Source organism: Heptranchias perlo, chromosome 11 (genome assembly GCF_035084215.1).
Source record: "Heptranchias perlo isolate sHepPer1 chromosome 11, sHepPer1.hap1, whole genome shotgun sequence".
Lineage (NCBI taxonomy): Eukaryota > Metazoa > Chordata > Chondrichthyes > Hexanchiformes > Hexanchidae > Heptranchias > Heptranchias perlo.
Window position 1 is genome coordinate 46,932,536 of NC_090335.1, and position 19,986 is coordinate 46,952,521.

The following is a 19,986-nucleotide window of genomic DNA, read 5'->3' on the forward strand; positions in this document are numbered from 1 at the left end:
ATGAAGCAGCTGAAGATGGTTGGGCCTAAGACACTGCCCTAAGGAACTCCTGCAGCAATGTCCTGGGGCTGAGATGATTGGCCTCCAACAACCACTACCATCTTCCTTTGTGCTAGGTATGACTCCAGCCACTGGAGAGTTTTCCCCCTAATTCCCATTGATTTCAATTTTAGGGCTCCTTGGTGTCACACTCTGTCAAATGCTGCCTTGATGTCAAGGGCAGTCACTCTCACCTCACCTCTGTAATTAAGCTCTTTTGTCCATGTTTGGACCAAGGTTGTAATGAGGTCTGGTGCCGAGTGGTCCTGGCAGAACCCAAACTGAGCATCGGTGAGCAGGTTATTGGTGAGTAAGTGCCGCTTGATACCTGTCGACGACACCTTCCATCACTTTGCTGATGATTGAGAGTAGACTGATGGGGCAGTAATTGGCCGGATTGGATTTGTCCTGCTTTTTGCGGACAGAACGTACCTGGGCAATTTTCCACATTGTCGGGTAGATGCCAGTGTTGTAGCTGTACTGGAACAGCTTGGCTAGAGGCGCAGCTAGTTCTGAAGCACAAGTCTTCAGCACTACAGCCGGGATGTTGTTGGGGCCCATAGCCTTTGCTGTATTCAGTGCACTCAGCCGTTTCTTGATATCACATGGAGTGAATCGAATTGGCTGAAGACTGGCTTCTGAGATGGTGGAGATATTGGGAGGAGGCCGAGATGGATCATCTCCTCAGCACTTCTGGCTGAAGATGGTTGCAAACGCTTCAGCCTTGTCTTTTGCACTCACGTGCTGGACTCTGCCATCATTGAGGATGGGGAAGTTTGTAGAGCCTCCTCCTCCCGTTAGTTGTTTAATTGTCCACCACCATTCACGACTGGATGTGGCAGGACTGCAGAGCTTTGACCTGATCCGTTGGTTGTGGAATCGCTTAGCTCTGTCTTTTGTGTGTTGTTTCCACTGTTTAGCATGCATGTAGTCCTGAGTTGTAGCTTCACCAGGTTGGGACCTCATTTTTAGGTATGCCTGGTGCTGCTCCTGGCATGCTCTTCTACACTCCTCATTGAACCAGGGCTGATCCCCTGGCTTGTTGGTAATGGTAGAGAGAGGAATATTCCGGGCCATGAGGTTACAGATTGTGCTGGAATACAATTCTGCTGGTGCTGATGGCCCACAGCGCCTCATGGATGCCCAGTTTTGAGCTGCTAGATCTGTTCTGAATCTATCCCATTTAGCACGGTGATAGTGCCACACAACTTTCTCAGACTTCGTCTCCACGAGGACTGTGCGGTGGTCACTCCTACCAATACTGTCATGGACAGATGCATTTGCGACAGGTAGGTTGGTGAGGACGAGGTCAAGTAAGTTTTTCCCTCGTGTTGGTTCACTCACCACCTGCCGCAGGCCCAGTCTGGCAGCTATGTCCTTCACAACTCGGCCAGTTCGGTCAGTAGTGGTGCCACCGAGCCACTCTTGGTGATGGACATTGAAGTCCCCCACCCAGAGTACATTCTGTGCCCTTGCTACCCTCAGTGCTTCCTCCAAGTGGTGTTTAACATGGAGGAGGACTGATTCATCAACTGAGGGAGGGCGGTAGGTGGTAATCAGCAGGTGGTTTCCTTGCCCAAGTTTGACCTGATGCCATAACATTTCATGGGGTCCGGAGTCAATGTTGAGGACTCCCAAGGCCACTCCCTCCTGACTGTATATCATTGTACCGCCACCTCTGGCCGGTATGTCCTGCCGGTGGGACAGGACATACCCAGGGATGGTGATTGAAGAGTCTGGGATGTTGGCTGAAAGGTATGATTCTGTGAGTATATGTCAGGCTGTTGCTTGACTAGTCTGTGGGACAGCTCTCCCAATTTTGGCACAAGTCCCCAGATATTAGTGAGGAGGACTTTGCAGGGTCGACTGGGCTTGGTTTGCCTTTGTCGTGTCCAGTGCCTAGTGGTCCGATGCCGGGTGGTCTGTCCGGTGTTATTCTTATTGTGATTCCTCCATGCTCCTTGATATTGTGCGCAGGCTTTCTAGCAGACTTCCCAGTGCACCAAGCGTTTGGTTGTGTACGCCCATCAGTCCTCTTCTGTAGCCTGGCCCATTGAAGTCGTCATTGGTTGGCACCTGCAGTATCCGTTCTCCTCACCCTGGCTCCTGTGCTCTTATGCCCAGTGTCTCACCACGTGCAGATCCCCAGATCCCTCCTCTATCCTAGCCTCTAAACTTCGCGCAGTGTCAGTCTCTGAGCTGGTGGCTGCAAGTGTAAGACCGAGTGACGGTGTGTCTTCATCATCACTGTTGTCCTCCTCTGACTGAGCAAGTTCCAATTTTTGGGTATCTGAAATGACAAAGGGACACGGGTTGAGTTGTGGTGAGGTGAGAGAGGAGAAGGTATGACGTGTGTGCTTACACCATCTGCAACATGTGAGTCAGAAAAGATTGTGGGATGATGGAGAAGTGGGGAGCGAGAAGGAGGATTAGGTATGCAGAGACCCTTATCATCGATATCTCCAGCGCTGCCCTTCCAATGATTGACAGCTCTCTCTTCCATCGAAGTTGGAGCGTATAGGCGCGCCTGTACTTCTCGAGTTTTTTCTTGCTGCCGACTGTTATGCGCCAACTTCTTATGCAAGAAAGAGGGATGTGTGTCATTGAGTGTCCTACAAGATGTTTGGGTGATGTCGCGGTTGAATAGCTGCATGACCTGCGAGTTATAGGTGTGCGGCTTGCAACAGTGGTAATGTGTGAAGGTGAAATGAAGCATCCCGATATCGGGGGCCCTCCGTTGATGTGTGCAGCCAATCAATGGCACAAGTAGCGTTGGCTGCATGCAGCAATCATTTAAATCATCAGGCAGCACAAATATAACCCCCTATGAATCCAACATAACCCCCTGTGCCTCTTGTCACCCAAGCCTTAACTGCATGATGTTAGCTTTAATGCACATTGTCTATTTCTTAGCTTTAAATAACTTATGAAGGCTGTTCATTCAATGAAATGAACTTCATTTAATTTGTTCATTTTTTTTCTTCTCCCTTCATAGTCTTTCACCACTGTTGGTTGAAGTGGTATTTCTATAAATTTTTATCAGAATTTTTTATATAGTAACATAGTAACACTTTCAGACAGGAGAAAACCGTTGGTCTGCCAAGCCCACCTGTACTAATTTGGTGTCATCTGCAAATTTGGACACTTCGGACAGAATTCCTTCCTCTAAATCATTTACAAAAATTCTATATAGCAAAAGCCCCAACCTTGTGGCACTCCACTGGTAACTGGTTGCCAACCAGATACCTGTCCATGCACTACTACTTGTTGTCTACCAACTAGCCATTTGCCAATCCATTTTAATACATTCTATTCTATGGCCTATTATCTGGGGCAGTGTCAAATACCTTCCTGAAATCAGATAGATAACACTCATTGTTCCCCATCTACCAATTTTGACATCTCAAAGAAATCCAATAAATTAGTCAAGCGTGACCCCCGCCCCCACTCCTAAAACGTTGCTGACTATCTCAGATTCGCTCATGTCGCTCAAGGTACTCCTCTATATTACCCTCATAATAGTTTCAAACACTTTCCCAACAGTGGAAGTAAGGCTTACAGGTCTATAATTTGATGGTTCATCCCTTGTCCCTTTTGAAGATAGGAGTGACATTTGCTATTTTCCAATCCTCTGTGATTTGGCCTGAGTCCAGTGAACTTTGAAAATTATCCACAATAGAACTCTGTCATTTGAATCAATTCCTTCAGAACCGTGGGATGAAAGTTGTCAGAGCCAGGAGCCTTATCTACCTTGAGACTTTTCAGTCTACATTCACCTTTAAACTGTACCCCTAATTTTGGCATTTCTCCCCCCCCCCCCCCCCTTTTGTGAGCACTGTTGGAAAAATAGCAGTACTTAAGCAATTTATCTATCTTCTGATGTCACTTCCCCATTGTAATTTTTTGGTGGGCAAACCCCTCTTTGCACCCTTTGTTTACTCATAACAGACTTGAAGAATGCTTTACTGTTCTGCTTTATGTTTCCAGCTATATTTTCCTTGTGATTCCACATCAGTTTATTGGGAATTCCTTAGCTACCGTTATAGATTTCCCTATCCTGTTGCATTCCTAAATATTTAATAATTTTATATGCTTTCTCTTTCTCCCTAATGCCCTTCACAACTTGTTGGTAAGCGAAATTGGTCTTATTCTTTTATTCTGTCGCTGACCTATTTCAGGGATAAATTCCTTTTGCATCTTAAACTATCTCTTTGAAATTATTCCACTTTCCTTCCAAATCTTTTCCTACCAGTAGCTCTTCACATTTTACCATTCCCATGCATTCTCTCATACTCTTAAAATCAGCCTGTTTAAAATTTAGCTTTTTAGTTGGCTTCTTTTTGTTTTCTGCCCTCATATCTACCTGAATGTCAGAACATGGATGCCAAATGTCCCCTTTCTTCTACTTTGCTTGTTGTTCCCTCATGGTTCGTTAGAACCAACTCCAGTATTGCATTGGGATCCTTGTGGGTTCCTTAATGTACTGTTTTAGAAACGAGTCCTTCGTAGTTTCAATAAATTTCCACTGGTATGTAGCCTATCCTCATTGTGCATGCCAGTCAATATGTGAAAGATTGAAATTCCCCAGGATTACGACTGGGGAATCCCACAAAACTATACCAGCCCCCCTTTGATTATTTGGTGGCCTGGAGCATATTTTTATTACTAACTTTTTCCATTAACTGTCCTTTCATTAAAGAGACTCAGTACCACTTCCAGCATCCAACTCCTTTTGTAACTAGTCCCTCTCTAATAAATAATGCCACCCCACCACCAGCCTTATCTTGCCGGTCCTTCCTAAAACAAACAAAACCCTGCAAGCTAACTCCTCAGTCATCGTTTGATTTCAACCAGGTTTCAGTCACTGCTACAATATGTATTTTCTATCTATGCACTTGCAGCTCTAGCTTACTCATTTTGTTCCTTATACTCCTTGCGTTCATATAAGCACAATTCAGGTTATTGTTTAATATCCTTACTCCCTCTTTCCTAATTATTCTTAACCTACAGTCTGTTCTGCTCTCCCCTCCCCGCCATACTAGTTTGAACCTAACCCCATTGCCTTCTTCACCCTTTCTGCAAGCACATTGGTATCCCTCTGGTTGCCCTCCGCTCCTTTGCAAAAGTGTTTCCCCCACTCCGTTATGTATTTCATCCTAGAACCAGGGAGGCAACACTCCATTTATTAAAATTGCTGAGAGGCTCGCAAGATTCCATTACAAAATGTATGGAAAACTCCTCTGTCAGGCTCTGTCTATGACAACATCCACTTTAAAAGTGTTAACATTTACTTGCAGTGCCAATTACAGGTGAGGGTGGCACTACGAAAGGCCTTTGCAATGATAAATTGTCATATAATGTTAGTTTAGAAAACAAGAGCTGCCACTGCAAATTGGCCTTTTCAAGCAGCATGCAGTTTCACACAGGATGACCTTTTTCTGGGTCTTGCATCAAAGACCCTAGTGACTCATTGTGGCATTGTAAGTGGCACTGCCTGCCCCATGCTATTTAAAACCTACCTCTATGACGAAGCTTTTGGTCACTTTTCCTGATCTCTCCTTTGGCTAGACATCCTCACTCTGGTTTTCCTCACACCTGTGTGAGACTGTTTTACTACATTCAAAATACTATATAAATGCAAGTCGTTGGTGCTAATTGGTTGTAACCAATTCAGTATTATAGAAAATTTTCTCTCATATAAAGTGCCAGTTCAGTTGTTGGTACTATGGCCTCTGAGTCAGCAGGGTGTACGTCGAGCTCCACTCCAGGACCTTAGCATGTAAACTAGGCTGACACATTGGGATAAATTTTAACCCCCAAAAACGAGTGGGTTGGGGGCAGGTTTGAGGTTAAAATAACAGGTTTTTGGAGGCAGGACTGCATCCTGGATTCATCTCGCCCACCTCTGGGTTTAACCCAGGCAGGTTTGTGTGTGTGTGGAGAACAGACACCAGGAAGTCCCGCCCCCATTTAAAGCTGGCCGGCAGATACTTAAAAGGGCAATGTACCTCATTGAGATGCTTAAGGTATTTAATATTTTGTGTATTGGACAATTTAAATGAATTTAACCTTACCTGTTCGGGTTTCCCATCGCTTCCGATTCACGTCAGGTGAAAGCAAGTGGGAAGGGCCTGATCCATGAGGTGAGTGCCTTTTATTGCATTGCTTGTGGGCCCAGAGGAGCAGGAGTGCTTCATCCAGGTCCAACAAGCTCACCTGGCCGACAGGAACTCCACGATCAGCCAACCCCCCCCCCCCCCCCCGGCCCCCTCGCTCCCCCCGCCCATGGTGGACGCCCTCTGACTCTTCACCCGACCTCCAATCTTCTTCCAGGCCCCCCCAATCTTCTTTCCGGCCCCCACCCGATCATCTTTCTCCGCCCCCCCCCCATTACCTTTCTCGGCCCATCATCCCTCCCTCCCTCCCTCCCTGACAGTGGGCCTTCCTGCCGGACAGCCAGCCAACCTGTCAATCAGGCTGGCTGCTGGGTGCAAAACCCGGAAGTGAAAATTGATTGGCCTTATCTTCCGGGTTTTGTCCCTTCTCGGCTTGAAGTTTAAAATTTACTCCCTTAATGCAGTACAGAGGAAGTGTTGAATTGTTGAATGTTTGGATGAGAGGTTAAACTGAATACCATCTGTTATAGTGGTTTAGGTGGACATATTTGGGATTATCTATGTTAAAGGTGCTATATAAATGAAAGTTATTGTAAAGGATCCTATGGCACTATTCAAAGAGCATGGTGCTCCAACAGTGTTCTGCCCAATATTCCTTTCTCATCCAACAGCACCTAAAACTGATTAACTGGTTATTCATCTCACTTGTGTTTGTGAGATCTTGCACTGTAGCTGCCACAATTGCCTTTTAACGATGATTGCACTTTAGAAGTAAATCATTGGATGCAAAAATTAGTTGAACTGAGCTATAGTGTAACTTTGCTGTAGTACCATTACCTATAACATGCACCAAGGATCAGCGTTGGATCACCTGCATGATCCAGCTGCACCTAAACCATTTCAACTACCTCCTGCTAACCAATATCCTCCCTCACTATCATAGATATATTCCTCTTTAACAAGTAAAGCCACATCCTATCCTTTCAGAATCCCTTGTACCCATCCATCACTATTATCCAACCAAAGTTCAAAGATGCCTCTTATATCTAAATTTACAATAAAAGCATATGGCTATAATTCCAACATTTTATTTCTAATACTAATAGCATCAGCATAAAAACAATTCCAGAAATTCTGTACATGTCATTGTGAGCAAATACCTTAATCACTGTGATTAAAATGCAATCAGTTCTACTACTACCATCAACTGACCTGCAATTTCCAATCACAGCAGAACTGTACTTCCCATTTTTAACTCCATGTTGCCAGGCAATTTTTAAAACCAGTGTTCTTGCTCTTTCTTTGTGATGAATCCCCTACTGACCAGTAACATTCCAGAGATCAAAACCCTACTACTTTATATTTAAATTTATTGGCCATTTTCTGTTAATTGTACTTTTAAGAGAACAGAATTGTTATTCATAATATCAGGAAAAAGTAAAGTAGCTGCAATTTATTGAAGAAAGTATCAAAATCTACCAAATATTTCAAGTCTTTCACTTCATTGTGAACTTTAGCAATTTCTCCTTCCAGGGACGCACTTTTTACAGATTTAAGACCAGTAAAAAGAGCTTGGGCGTAATAAAGTACAATCTGATTCCTAATGAGCAAAGCTTTATTTATGGGAGTGGCCTTTGGCTCTGAGCATGAAGAAAACTACAACAACTTGCACTTCTATAGCTCCTTTAACATAGTAAAACTTCCCAAGACGCTTCACAGGAGTGATTTTCATACAAAATTTGACACTGAACCACATAAGGAAATATTAGGACAGGTAACAATAGCTTGGTCAAAGAGGTAGGTTTTAAGGAGCGTCTTAAAGGAGGATAGAGAGGCAAAGAGGTTAAAGGAGGGAATTAGGGCCTAGGCAGCTGAAGGCACGGCCGCTAAGGGTGGAGCAATTAAAATCAGGGATGCGCAAGAGGCAAGAATTGGAAGAGCGCAGAGATCTCGGAGGGTTGTAGGGGCGGCGGAGGTTAGAGATAGGGAGGGATTTGAAAACAAGGATGAGAATTTTTAAATTAAGGCGTTCCCGGACCGGGAGCCAATGTAAGTCAGCGAGCACAGGGGTGATGGGACTTGGTGCGATTTAGGATACAGGCAGTAGAATTTTGGATATGGAGGGTGGAAGATGGGAAGCCAGCCGGAGAGCATTGGAATAGTCAAGTCTAGAGGTAGCAAAGGCATGGAAGAGGGTTTCAGCAGCAGATGAGCTGAGGCAGAGGTGGTGATGGGCGATGTTAGAGGTGGAAGCAGGTGGTTTTGGTGATGGAGCGGATACGTAGTCGGAAGCTCATCTCTGGATCAAATAGGACGCCAAGGTTGCGAAGAGTCCTGTTCAGCCTCAGACAGTGGCAAGGGAGAGGGATGGAGTCAGTGGCTAGGAATAGAGTTTGTGGCGGGGACCAAAGTCAGTGGCTTAGGTCTTCCCAATATTTAGTTGGAGGAAATTTTTGCTCATCCAGTACTGGATGTTGGACAAGCAGTGTGACAAATCAGATACAAAATACTTAAGTAAAAACTCAAACCTGTAGCGCAAGTCCATAGAGGGTGAAAAAAATGTTGATCACATTCCGTTACTGGCTACATATTTGTGGAGAAGTAACTTCTTGATCTAGCCATAATTTTTGTTTAACTTTTGGTGTTATTCTTGACAATGTTGACATTGCGTTCTGTATATCGGGTTGTATGCAAGTTTGTTTGTAAATGACTCTTCATTCCTCTCTGCTGTGATACATATATACAGGAAGTATTTTAACTTTTTTCTAGCTCAATTATTGATACCAAGGAATAATTGGCAGCGTATTACAGGAAAATTCTGTACACTCGTATACTGTTTCTACTGGAAGACTTGGCTCACTACGGAAGCATTTATTTCAGTAGGATTTTATTTGTATTTCTGGTGAGGATCAGATGCACCATTTGTGTTTTGCTCAATTCTGAATGTCCTGTTTAGTATCTTACCTGGTTGAAAAGAGTACACAATAGGGATCGCTGTGAGTGTGTTTATTCCAGCAGTCATTCAGTTTTATTTTTTACAAAGAATATATTGTGACTTGTCTTTTTTTGCAGATGTATCCCAGAATCTCCACGTTGGCTGAACGCTCAGGGGCGTTGGAGTGAAGCAGAGAATATTCTTGAGAACTTTGCTAAGAAGACTGGTCAGCAGAGGTGTACGGTGACCCGGAAGCTACCAGCTGTCGAAAATGGTGGTGAATCAGCCAGTGTCTTTGACCTTTTCCGGCATCGAGTCCTCTTGGGGCGGACATTGATAATGATGTATGTGTGGTACGTCTCGGAAATTATTTTGGTACACTGCTTTACTCTTTTTATAGTTGTGCACAGAGTAAGTTACGTAGAATTTACAGCACAAAAACAGGTCATTCGGCCCAACTGGTCTATGCTGGTGTTTATGCTCCACATGAGCCTCCTCCCACCCTACTTTAATCCTATCAGCATATCTTTGTATTCCTTTCTCACTCGTGTACTTATCTAGCTGCCCCTTAAATGCATCTATTCTATTTGCCTCAACTACTTCATGTGGTAGCAATTTCCACATTCTAACTACTCTCTGGTTAAAGAAGTTTCTCCCGAATTCCTTATTGGATTTATTAGTGACTATCTTATATTTGTGTCTTTTAGTTTTGGACTCCCCCATTAGTGGAAACATCTTCTCTACATCTACCCTGTCAAACTCCTTCTTAACTTTAAAGACCTCTATTAGATCATCCCTTAGCCTAAAAGAGCTCCAGCCTGTTCAGTCTTTCCTGATAGTTATAACCTCTCAGTTCTAGGATCACCCTTGTAAATATTTTTTACACCTTCTTCAGTGCCTCTATATCCTTTTTGTAATATGGAGACCAGAACTAGTCACAGTACTCAAGTGTTTTTACATCTGGTTCTTTTATCTAGATTTTACATCCCCCTTATTAATCCCCTGGTATTCTCCACACAGTAAGAATAACTTAATTGGTTGTTGAGGAAACCATGGACCCAGCATGTACATAAAAATGTTCTCATAAGATTGCAGATAGACAGTGCTGCATATGGTCTCCTGCTCCTATGTTGTCTAAAGCCAGGACCTGTGCTATTGCTTCAGTTCTTTTTCCCCAACTAAAAAGGTTATATTCTCTGGTTATGGCCAATTATTCTACGCCTGTAGTTGCAGTGCATCTCTGGGCATTTGCCCGTACCTTGACAGTTGGCTTAATAGAGGCCCTCATCTGGAATCTGTGCACACAGGGAACAGGGCATCAGTCAATTTGGAGTAGTTCTGGCTGCAACCCACTTAAATTTGTTTTTTGGGGCTGTTATTTGAACATACTCATCAGAAAGCATTTCTGACTCTAGACCAATTCGTGGTATAGCCTCGTCTGGTTTTCCCCTCCCCCACCCCCCGACCCCGAACAAGTAGGATTATTATAGCAAAAATCCATCTATAGCGTGCCCTTTCCACTATGCTGGTGCTCATAAAGCCCCAACTCGCTGTCTTTCATATGAAGAAACTACAGAAGTCTTGGTAGTTATTTGCTTTTTCTGGAGCGAACAGCAAATTGGTGACAAAGTAGTAGATTGCTTAGTGGATTCTGTACTGCTACTATCTTGCCAGGAAGAAGCCCAGGGCCATGGGTGCATCCTGGATATCGCTGCTAGGTTTTGATTCAATGGGGGAGAAATTCCTATTTGGGAGCAAAATGCTCGGGTCGCACCAGAAACCAGAGGCCCAATGCATGTCCGAAATTGGGCCTCGGGCCTCATTAAAATAATTCCGGCGCACTGTTGATGCCAATTCGGGACCCGATGCAGCTTGCCAGTTGTAAGGACACCACTTTGGGCTGGCTGTGACGCCGACAGCAGCGCTCGGGTAGGCCCTGGGAGGGAGAGGAGGAAAGCAGGAGAGGGACAAGCGCGGGTCAGCAACGGGCCAGCGGCCCGCACTCGTGCTGTGGTTCCAGGAGGTAAAGTTCAAAAACATACCTTTTTTGTTGGCGACCTCCAGTGGTTCCTTTAAGGACATTAGTTAGGTAGCATAAGAACCTGGAAAATTAGGGGAGCTTGCCCAGCGTGTGCTCTCTCAGTCCTGCCAAATTTCAGAGCGGGGACCGTGAAACAGGCATTAGGCCCTTGATTAGCATGTGCAAGGAATCTAATGCCACTTTCAGGCGGCTACCAGGGATGCCGGTATATTGTCCAAGCCAATATGGCGTCCGATGTAATTCAGGTCCTGTTCGGGCGTGGAACAAAGCCCCACATAATTGTTGTTTTTTGCCATTATTCTGCGCCCAAAAAACCGGTATGCGTGGTCTAATTTTGCCCCCATTCTATGTATAAAGATGCTACAGTGAAGCAAGTATTTATGTTTAGATTTGAGTACAGCACGCAGAATCTTTGACAGATCTGCTCTGGCACCTGCAGCAATGGCTCTTCAGCGGGAGCCTCTCACCTCCATCCTAAGCAGTGCTACTTTGGCACACTACTATAATGTGTGGAAAACACTCAATGAGACTTATGTACATAATCTAGTCTGACACTTCAGTGCCGTACTGAGGAAGAGTTGAAATAACAGAAGTGCTGTCTTTTGGATGAGACATTAATCCAAGGCCCTATCAAGTGGACGTAAAAGATCTCATGGTGCTATTGAGAGAAGAGTAGGGGAGTTCTCCCAATATCTATTCGTCAAACAACATCACCAAAACAGATTATCTCATGGCTGTTCGTGGGGACCTTGCTGTCCATAAATTGGCTGATGTGTTTCCCTACATTACAACAGTAACTACACTTCAAAAGGTACTTCATTGGCTGTAAAATGCTTTGAGATGTCCTGAGGTCATGAAAGGTGCTATATAAATGTAAGTCCTTCCTTCCTCCCTCCCGCCTTCTCTCCTTTCTTTCCGTCATCCCTTCCTTCCTTCCTTCCTTGTTCTACCGGTCTGACTTGTGTGGGCCCCCTTCCCTCCTGTAAGTAAATTAACTTTCAACTCTTTTACATAAACGATGGACCTCATACGTTCTTGGTAATGCTTCATAAGCATAACCATGTTTCGCACACCCTTTTCTCCCTCAGTCTTTTTTTTGGAGCCAGTGCTATTTTATTGCTTCTTTGCAAGCCTTCATTCTTTACCTCTTCCCTTGAATTTCTTCATAGAATCAACTTTTCCACTATGTTCCTTTTTTGCCCCCCTTATCTTTACTGCACCAGTGACTAAATCATACTGAGGTAGACAAAGAAAGAAGGAACTTGCATTTATATAGCGCTTTTCATGACCTCAGGACTTCCCAAAATCGCTTTACAACCAATGAGATAAACCCCATTTAACACATTCATATCCTATTATTTCATTATCATGAAGCAATCATTATTACAAAGCACTATAATGAACAGGTTTTAGTTTTATGTGACAGGCTAACAGATCTGGATATTCTGCCTTTCATGTTATATTGTTCCTATCATTATAAAGCATCCAATCCTCTGATTCATCATGAGCAGTGCTAGGACAAGAGGAGGAGATGTGTACTAATTTTTTTCCAACATGAGTAGACGTGGTTTCCCTAGTACATATTCATGACTGAGTGCTCTAAAAGCCTACAAACCTCCTTTTTGCTCTTCTTTGAACATTTCAATTTCTTTATCTTCCAAGGTACAATCATAGAATCAAACAGCACAAAAAAAGGCTATTCAGCCCATCGTTCCTGTGCTGGCTCTTTGAAAGAGCTATCCAAATAGTCCCACTTCCTAGCTCTTCCCCCCCCCCCCCCCCCCCCCATATCTCTGCAATTTTTTCTCTTTCAAGTATATATCCAATTCCCTTTTGAAAGTTACTATTTCAGGTAGTGCATTCCAGATCATCATAATAACTCGCTGTGTAAAAAAAAAAATTCTCCTCATCTTCCCCCTGGTTCTTTTGCCAATTATCTAAAATCTGTATCCTCTGGTTATCGACTATCCTGCCAATGGAAACAGTTTCTCCCTATCTATTCTATCAAAACCCTTCATAATTTTGAACATCTATTTGCTCTCCCCATAACCTTCTCTGCTCTAAGGAGAAAAATGACCAAAACTGGATACTACACTTTGTATGTTTTCACTAATGCTTTATAGAATGTTCATGTCACTTTCATAGACTTGCAGTCTATTAATTTGCTTATACAATATTTTATGTGCCTTTCTAAATGGCCTGAGATGTGATTCAGCTTTCAATGTTCAGCTGTTGCATTTAATTCTTTTTCTGGACATAGAATTATAGAATCATATAGCACAGAAGGAGGCCATTCAGCCCATCGTGCCTGTGCCGGCTCTTTGAAAGAGCTATCCAATTAGTCCCATTGCCCTGCTCTTTCCCCATAGCGCTGCAATTTTCTCTCCATCGGTATTTATCCAATTCACCTTTGAAAGTTACTATTGAATCTGTTTCCACAACTCTTTCAGGCAGCGCATTCCAGATCATAACTCGCTGCGTAAAAATATTTCTCCACATCTCATCTCTGGCTCTTTTGCCAATACCTTAAATCTGTGTCCTCTGTTTACTGATCCGTTTGCTAATGGAAACAGTTTCTCTTTATTTACTCTAATTTACTTTTGTCAAACCTTTATTCTGTTATTAGATTTTTAAAAATTTATTTGTTAGGCTACCCAGCAAAACATTAAACTTTATGACTCATTGTATTCTTCAAAAATGACTTGAAACAAAATGGTTTTAGCTCAGGAAGTAAAATCAGGATCATTTGACTTGAATTTTTAAAAATAATATTCTTAATTATTATTTTTGTTGTTCTCTTTCCTTCCCTGTTAGGTTAATATGCAGTCTTGTGTACTATGGCCTGACTCTAAGTGCTAGTGACATGGATGGTGATCGATATCTAAACTTAGCGCTTTCTGGATTGGCTGAGTTGCCTTCTTATCCTATCTGTCTCTTTCTGATGAACCGCACTTGGTGAGTTGACATAACCCTTGTCCTGTCTGTATGCAAAGGTCTTTATAAAATCTTTCACTTCCCTAACTATTTGCCACTCATGAATTGACTGTAATGCCCATAATGTTGACCATTTTACTCATAACTTTTAACTAGCTCTGAAGCCCAGCCTGACCACCATTTGCAGTGCTTAGCCATCCCTTTGATCATTTAACTCTACCGTCCTGATTAGCAGTCTCTTTCACTTCCTAACGGCACAATTTATTGAATATTTGCTTTGACTAGTGACTGCTTAGTTCAGGAGTTTAACCCCTAAACTGAGTTTTGCTCATTTGGCAGCACTGTCTCCCATTTTGAGTCAGAAAGTTGTGGATACAACCCCTACACCTGGATTTAGTATGTAAACTAGGCTGACATTTCATTGTAGTGCTGAGGAATGCGGCATTGTCAGATGTGCTGTCCTTTGGATAAGATGCTAATCCAAGGCCCCACCTGTCTGATCATCTGGTTCAGGTGGATGTTAAAAATCCCATATTACTAATTTTAAAAGTTTAGCAAGTTTTCCTGGTCATCATTCCTCCCTATGCCAACACTGTCAAAAATAGTTTAACTGGTTCTTCATGTCATTGCTGTTCGTGGGATCCTGAAAATACACAGAATGGATGCTCCCTAATTACATAGCAGTTCAGAGTAATTCATTGGTTGTGAAACGCTTATGATGTATTTCTGTTATGTGATTTGGCACTCTTAAAATTATACGTCTTCTAAATCAAGTAGTCCTGATGCCCTTATTTGTTAAACTCTGTTAAACGGCCTGTTAGCATATGCATTTAGTGACTTAATCTAGTTCTGTGAGACTCTTACAGTCCTATGAAACTACTGTTCTTGTAATTTGAAAATGGGAACAAGGAGGATTTCCTATTTTGTGCTGTTGCAGCATTCTGAATTTTTGAAACTTTAAAATCAGTCCAATGTTAATGAGAATAAAAGTATATTCTTCACATTGAATGATTTGTTCAATCGTCTTAAGCAGCAGTTAATAGAATCAGCTCCTACTCATAAAATATGTTGCAGTATGGCACAAAGGTGTCTGAACTGCAACAAAGGTTTTTGTTGACACTCATTTTTGTCCTTGCCCCTCCATCAGGTCAGGTCGCAGATGGACCCTAGCAGGATTCCTGCTTGTGGGAGGTACAGCCTGTCTTGTCATCATTTTGCTGCCATCAAATAAAGGCAAGATAACAGTATTGTTAAAAGAAATTGCATGTTTATCGCTTAATCGGAGGTCAGAGCAATGTTTTAACCCTGTGCAATCAAACCTTTTAGTGACTTTTTTGCTCCTCAAGATGATGGATGTCAGTGCCAGAAAATTATTCACTACTGATACTAGTGTCTGGCTCTAACATTTCATGCATGCAAACCATCTGAGTTGATGATCAGTATTTCAAATTCACAGTTCACTTGATTGACTATTTTCAACATGCAGCACAAAGCAGCCATCAAACTCCAAAGAGCCCAAATTCAGTGGAATTGTCTGTCATTCCTCACTCAGTGTACACTAGACAGGATAGGAAGTTAACAGGGCTGTTGGTTGGGTAATTTTGACCTAACACCATGAAGTAGCATCACCATTACTGGAATCGCACGAAAATCATTGACTCCAGGGCTGCCAGAGCTCTTCATGATTTCCTACTTTAATGAAATTTGTGGATGTAGCAACGTGTGGGATTACTACACAGGGAGGCCTTCAACAGTGGGCCAGGTGACTATATTGAGCTAAATACTGATTTTAAAGGTAGGACTTGAGTAAGGATATATGTATTTGTCTGCAGAAATTGTAGTGTAAAAACAGTATATTATGTGCTATTGGTTGCCTCATGATCTTTTAGCTTACCAGAAAGCTTCATATGATGATAAATTACGCCAATGTAATTATTTCTTAGTTTCTCATCTTCTATTTTATATTAATATAAAATATGAGCTTGCATCACTCATTAACAAACTAACAGGATATATAAAGTAATTCAGTGGCACTGCACTTGATACTCTGGACTTGGCACAGACTACATATATGTTAACAGTGGTATACACAGAATCAAACAGCTCACAGGGTATCATTACATAGGCTGAAAGCTTAGTTAGGTAGTGAATTCTTCTCCAGTTCGTATTCTGGACTGAGCAATGGAGGACTTAAAGAACTGGGAACTAACGTAGATCGGGAGTGAGCAGAACTTGGTGTAAGATAGCATACAGGCAGCAGAGATTTGGATGAGCTGAAGTGTATGGAGGGTGCAAGCCAGGCTTAATTGAGCCTGGAGGTGACCATGGAATGAATAAGGGAATCAACAGCAAATGGGCTGAGGCAGGGGAGGAGGTGGATAATGTTATGGAAGTAGAAGTAGGTCTTTGTGATGGAGATGTTATGGGTTGGAAGCTCAGCTTGGGATCAAACAGGATGCCGAGGTTGTAATAGTCTGGTTCAGCCGGAGACTGGGAAGAGGGATCAAGTCATTGGTAAGGATGTAGATTTTGTGGTGGGGACCAAAGATGATGGCTTTGGTCTTCCTAATGTTTAGCTCCAGGAAAGTTATGGCTCGTCCAAGACTGGATGTGAGACAAGCAGTCTGACAGCGCAGAGGGAGTCAAGAGAGCTGGTGAAGAGGTAGATCTCGATGTCATCAGCGTCCATATGTGGAAGCTCACTCTATATCTGCAGATAATGTTACCAAGAATGTAGATAAGGAAAAGGAGGAGAAAAATCATTGCTAGAAATGCTCTGGCTATGATTTGATAGGAGTCCTGATTGAAAAGTAACCCCAAAATATTCAATCCAGGCTTACAGACCTCCACAGACAACACCACTGGACCACAGATAGGAACCATCGAGCCCTGAGGAGTTCTTGATTATCTCAGTCTATGTCTGTCTATTGAAAGAATTAATTGACACAGCATCAACTGCTTATACTGGCAGATTTTTTCCCATCTGCATTGGAGTGTATCTGTGTCAACAGGAGGAGTGGAAAGGGTGGTGGAAGATTGTTAATGTCTAGATTTTTAAGCCTGTGTCCTGTAGTCCTGCTCTCATGGATTAATGTGTTTACATGAGAACATAAGAAATAGAAGCAGGAATAGGCCATACGGTCCCTCGAGCCTGCTCCGCCATTCAATCAGATCATGGCTGATCTTCAATCTCAACTCCACTTTTCCGCCCGATCCCCATATCCTCCAAGTGGTGCTCAATGTGGAGGAGGACTGATTGATCAGCTAAGGGAAGGCGGTAGGTGGTAATCAGCAGGAGGTTTCCTTGCCCATGTTTGACCTGATGCCATGAGATTTCATGGGGTCCAGAGTCAATGTTGAGGACTCCCTAGGCCACTCCCTCATGACTGTATACCACTGTATTGCCACCTCTGCTGGGTCTGTCCTGCCCGGCATATTCCTCACTCCACCATTACCAATAAGCCAGGGGGTCAACCCTGGTTCAATGAAGAGTGTAGAAGAGCATGCCAGGAACAGCGAGAAGTGCCGAGTGGATGATCCATCTTGGCCTCCTTCCGATATCCCCACCATCACAGAAGCCAGTCTTCAGCCAATTCGATTCACTCCACATGATATTAAGAAACGGCTGAATGCACTGGATACAACAAAGGCTATGGGCCCCGACAACATCCCGGCTGTAGTGCTGAAGACTTGTGCTCTGGAGCTCGCCAAACTGTTCCAGTACTGCTAAAATACTGGCATCTACCCGACAATGTGGAAAATTGCCCAGATGTGTCCTGTCCACAAAAAGCAGGACAAATCCATTCCGGCCAATTACCGCCTCATCAGTCTACTCTCAATCTTCGGCAAAGTGATGGAAGGTGTCGTCGACAGTGCTATCAAGCGGCACTTACCAATAACCTGCTGACTGATGCTCAGTTTGGGTTCCGCCAGGACCACTTGGCTCCAGACCTCATTACAGACTTGGTCCAAACATAGACAAAAGAGCTGAATTCCAGAGGTGAGATGAGAGTGACTGCCCTTGACGTCAAGGCGGCATTTGACCGAGAGTGGCACCAAGGAGCCCTAGTAAAACTGAAGTCAATAGGAATCGGGGAAAACTCTCCAGTGGCTGGAGTCATACCTAGCACAAAGGAAGATGGTAGTGGTTGTTGGAGGCCAATCATCTCAGCCCCAGGAGTTCCTCAGGGCAGTGTCCTAGGCCCAACCATCTTCACCTACTTCATCAATGACCTTCCCTTCATCATAAGGCCAGAAATGGGGATGTTCGCTGATGATTGCACAGTGTTCAGTTCCATTCGCAACCCCTCAGATAATGAAGCAGTCCGTACCCGCATGCAGCAAGTCCTGCACAACATCCAGGCTTGGGCTGATAAGTGGCAAGTAACATTCGCGCCAGACAAGTGTCAGGCAATGACCATCTCCAACAAGACAGAGTCTAACTACCTCCCCTTGACCTTCAACGTCATTACCATCGCCAAATCCCCCAACATCAACATCCTGGGGGTCGCCATTGACCAGAAACTTAACTGGGCCAGCCACATAAATACTGTGGCTACAAAAGCAGGTCAGAGGCTGGGTATTGTGCAGCGAGTGACTCACCTCCTGACACCCCAAAGCCTTTCCACCATCTACAAGGCACAAATCAGGAGTGTGTTGGAATACTCTCCACTTGCCTGGATGAGTGCAGCTCCAACAACACTCAAGAAGCTCAACACCATCCAGGACGAAGCAGCCTGCATGATTGGTACCCCATCCACCACCCTAAACATTCACTCCCTTCACCACCGGCGCATTGTGGCTGCAGTGTGTGCCGTCTACAGGATGCACTGCAGAAACTCGCCAAGGCTTCTTCAACAGCACCTCACAAACCCGCGACCTCTACCACCGAGAAGCTGCAGGCACATGGGAACAACACCACCTGCACGTTCCCCTTCAAGTCGACTTGGAAATATATCACCGTTCCTTCATCATCGCTGGGTCAAAATCCTGGAACTCCCTACTTAACAGCACTGTGGGAGAACCTTCACCAGATGGACTGCAGCGGTTCAAGAAGGCGGCTCACCACCACCTTCTCAAGGGCAATTAGGGATGGCCAATAAATGCTGGCCTTGCCGGCGAGGCCCACATCACATGAACAAGTAAAAAAAACACCAGAGTTGGGAGGGGGGCGTGGGGAGAGGGACATCGGCGAGGGAGACATCGGAGGGAGAGGGAGATATCGGACATCGGAGCAGGGTGGAAAGGTAGGATAAATTTGTTTTTTTTAACTTTGTGCAATGGTTTTTAATTTAATTTATTTTGTTTATTTTTGCCTGATCCGGCCCTACACCAGGTGTGAATCAAAAGCAGTGGGAAAGCCGCCCAGTTAAGTTTAAAATCGTTTCAGCTATCTACTACGTCAGAAATAAAGTACCTTAAGTACTTCAATGAGGTATATTTGGTTCTTTAACTATCATCCCGCCGGCGGGACTTCCGGATTTGTGAAGCGCGCATGCACACAGGCGTGTCTGTGGGGAACTCTGACGCGACAGGTTGGAGCCGGCTTCTGAGCCTGCTCGGGATTTTCGCCATTTTTGCAGCCCCCTGCCCCCACGCACCCGCAATTTGAATTTTAAAATTGAACCCATTTTGTCCTCCTCACAGCTTACTTTCCCACCTAGCTTTGAATCGTCAGCAAACTTGGATACACTACACTCGGTCCCTTCATCCAAGTCATTAATACAGATTGTAAATAGCTGAAGCTCAAGTACAGATCCTTGTGGCATCCCACTAGTTACAGCCTGCCAACCTGAAAATGACCCGTTTATCCCGACTCTTTTTTCTGTCTGTTAACCAATCCTCTATCCATGCTAACGTGCTACCCCCATCCCCACGAGCCCTTGTGTAACAACCTTTTATGTGGCACCTTATCGAATGCC

The 19,986-nt window shown here is 44.0% G+C and overlaps 1 protein-coding gene across 1 annotated transcript in view; it reads left to right on the top strand.

The window, feature by feature from the left end:
• The window catches only part of LOC137327282 (solute carrier family 22 member 15-like), a 65,760-nt gene that overhangs the window by 19,253 nt on the left and 26,521 nt on the right, over nucleotides 1-19,986 (top strand). The window contains exons 6-8 of the mRNA XM_067992931.1: nucleotides 9,228-9,443; nucleotides 13,946-14,086; nucleotides 15,213-15,298. Coding sequence (XP_067849032.1) covers nucleotides 9,228-9,443; nucleotides 13,946-14,086; nucleotides 15,213-15,298 — 443 coding nt within the window. The remainder of the gene's footprint in view (nucleotides 1-9,227; nucleotides 9,444-13,945; nucleotides 14,087-15,212; nucleotides 15,299-19,986) is intronic.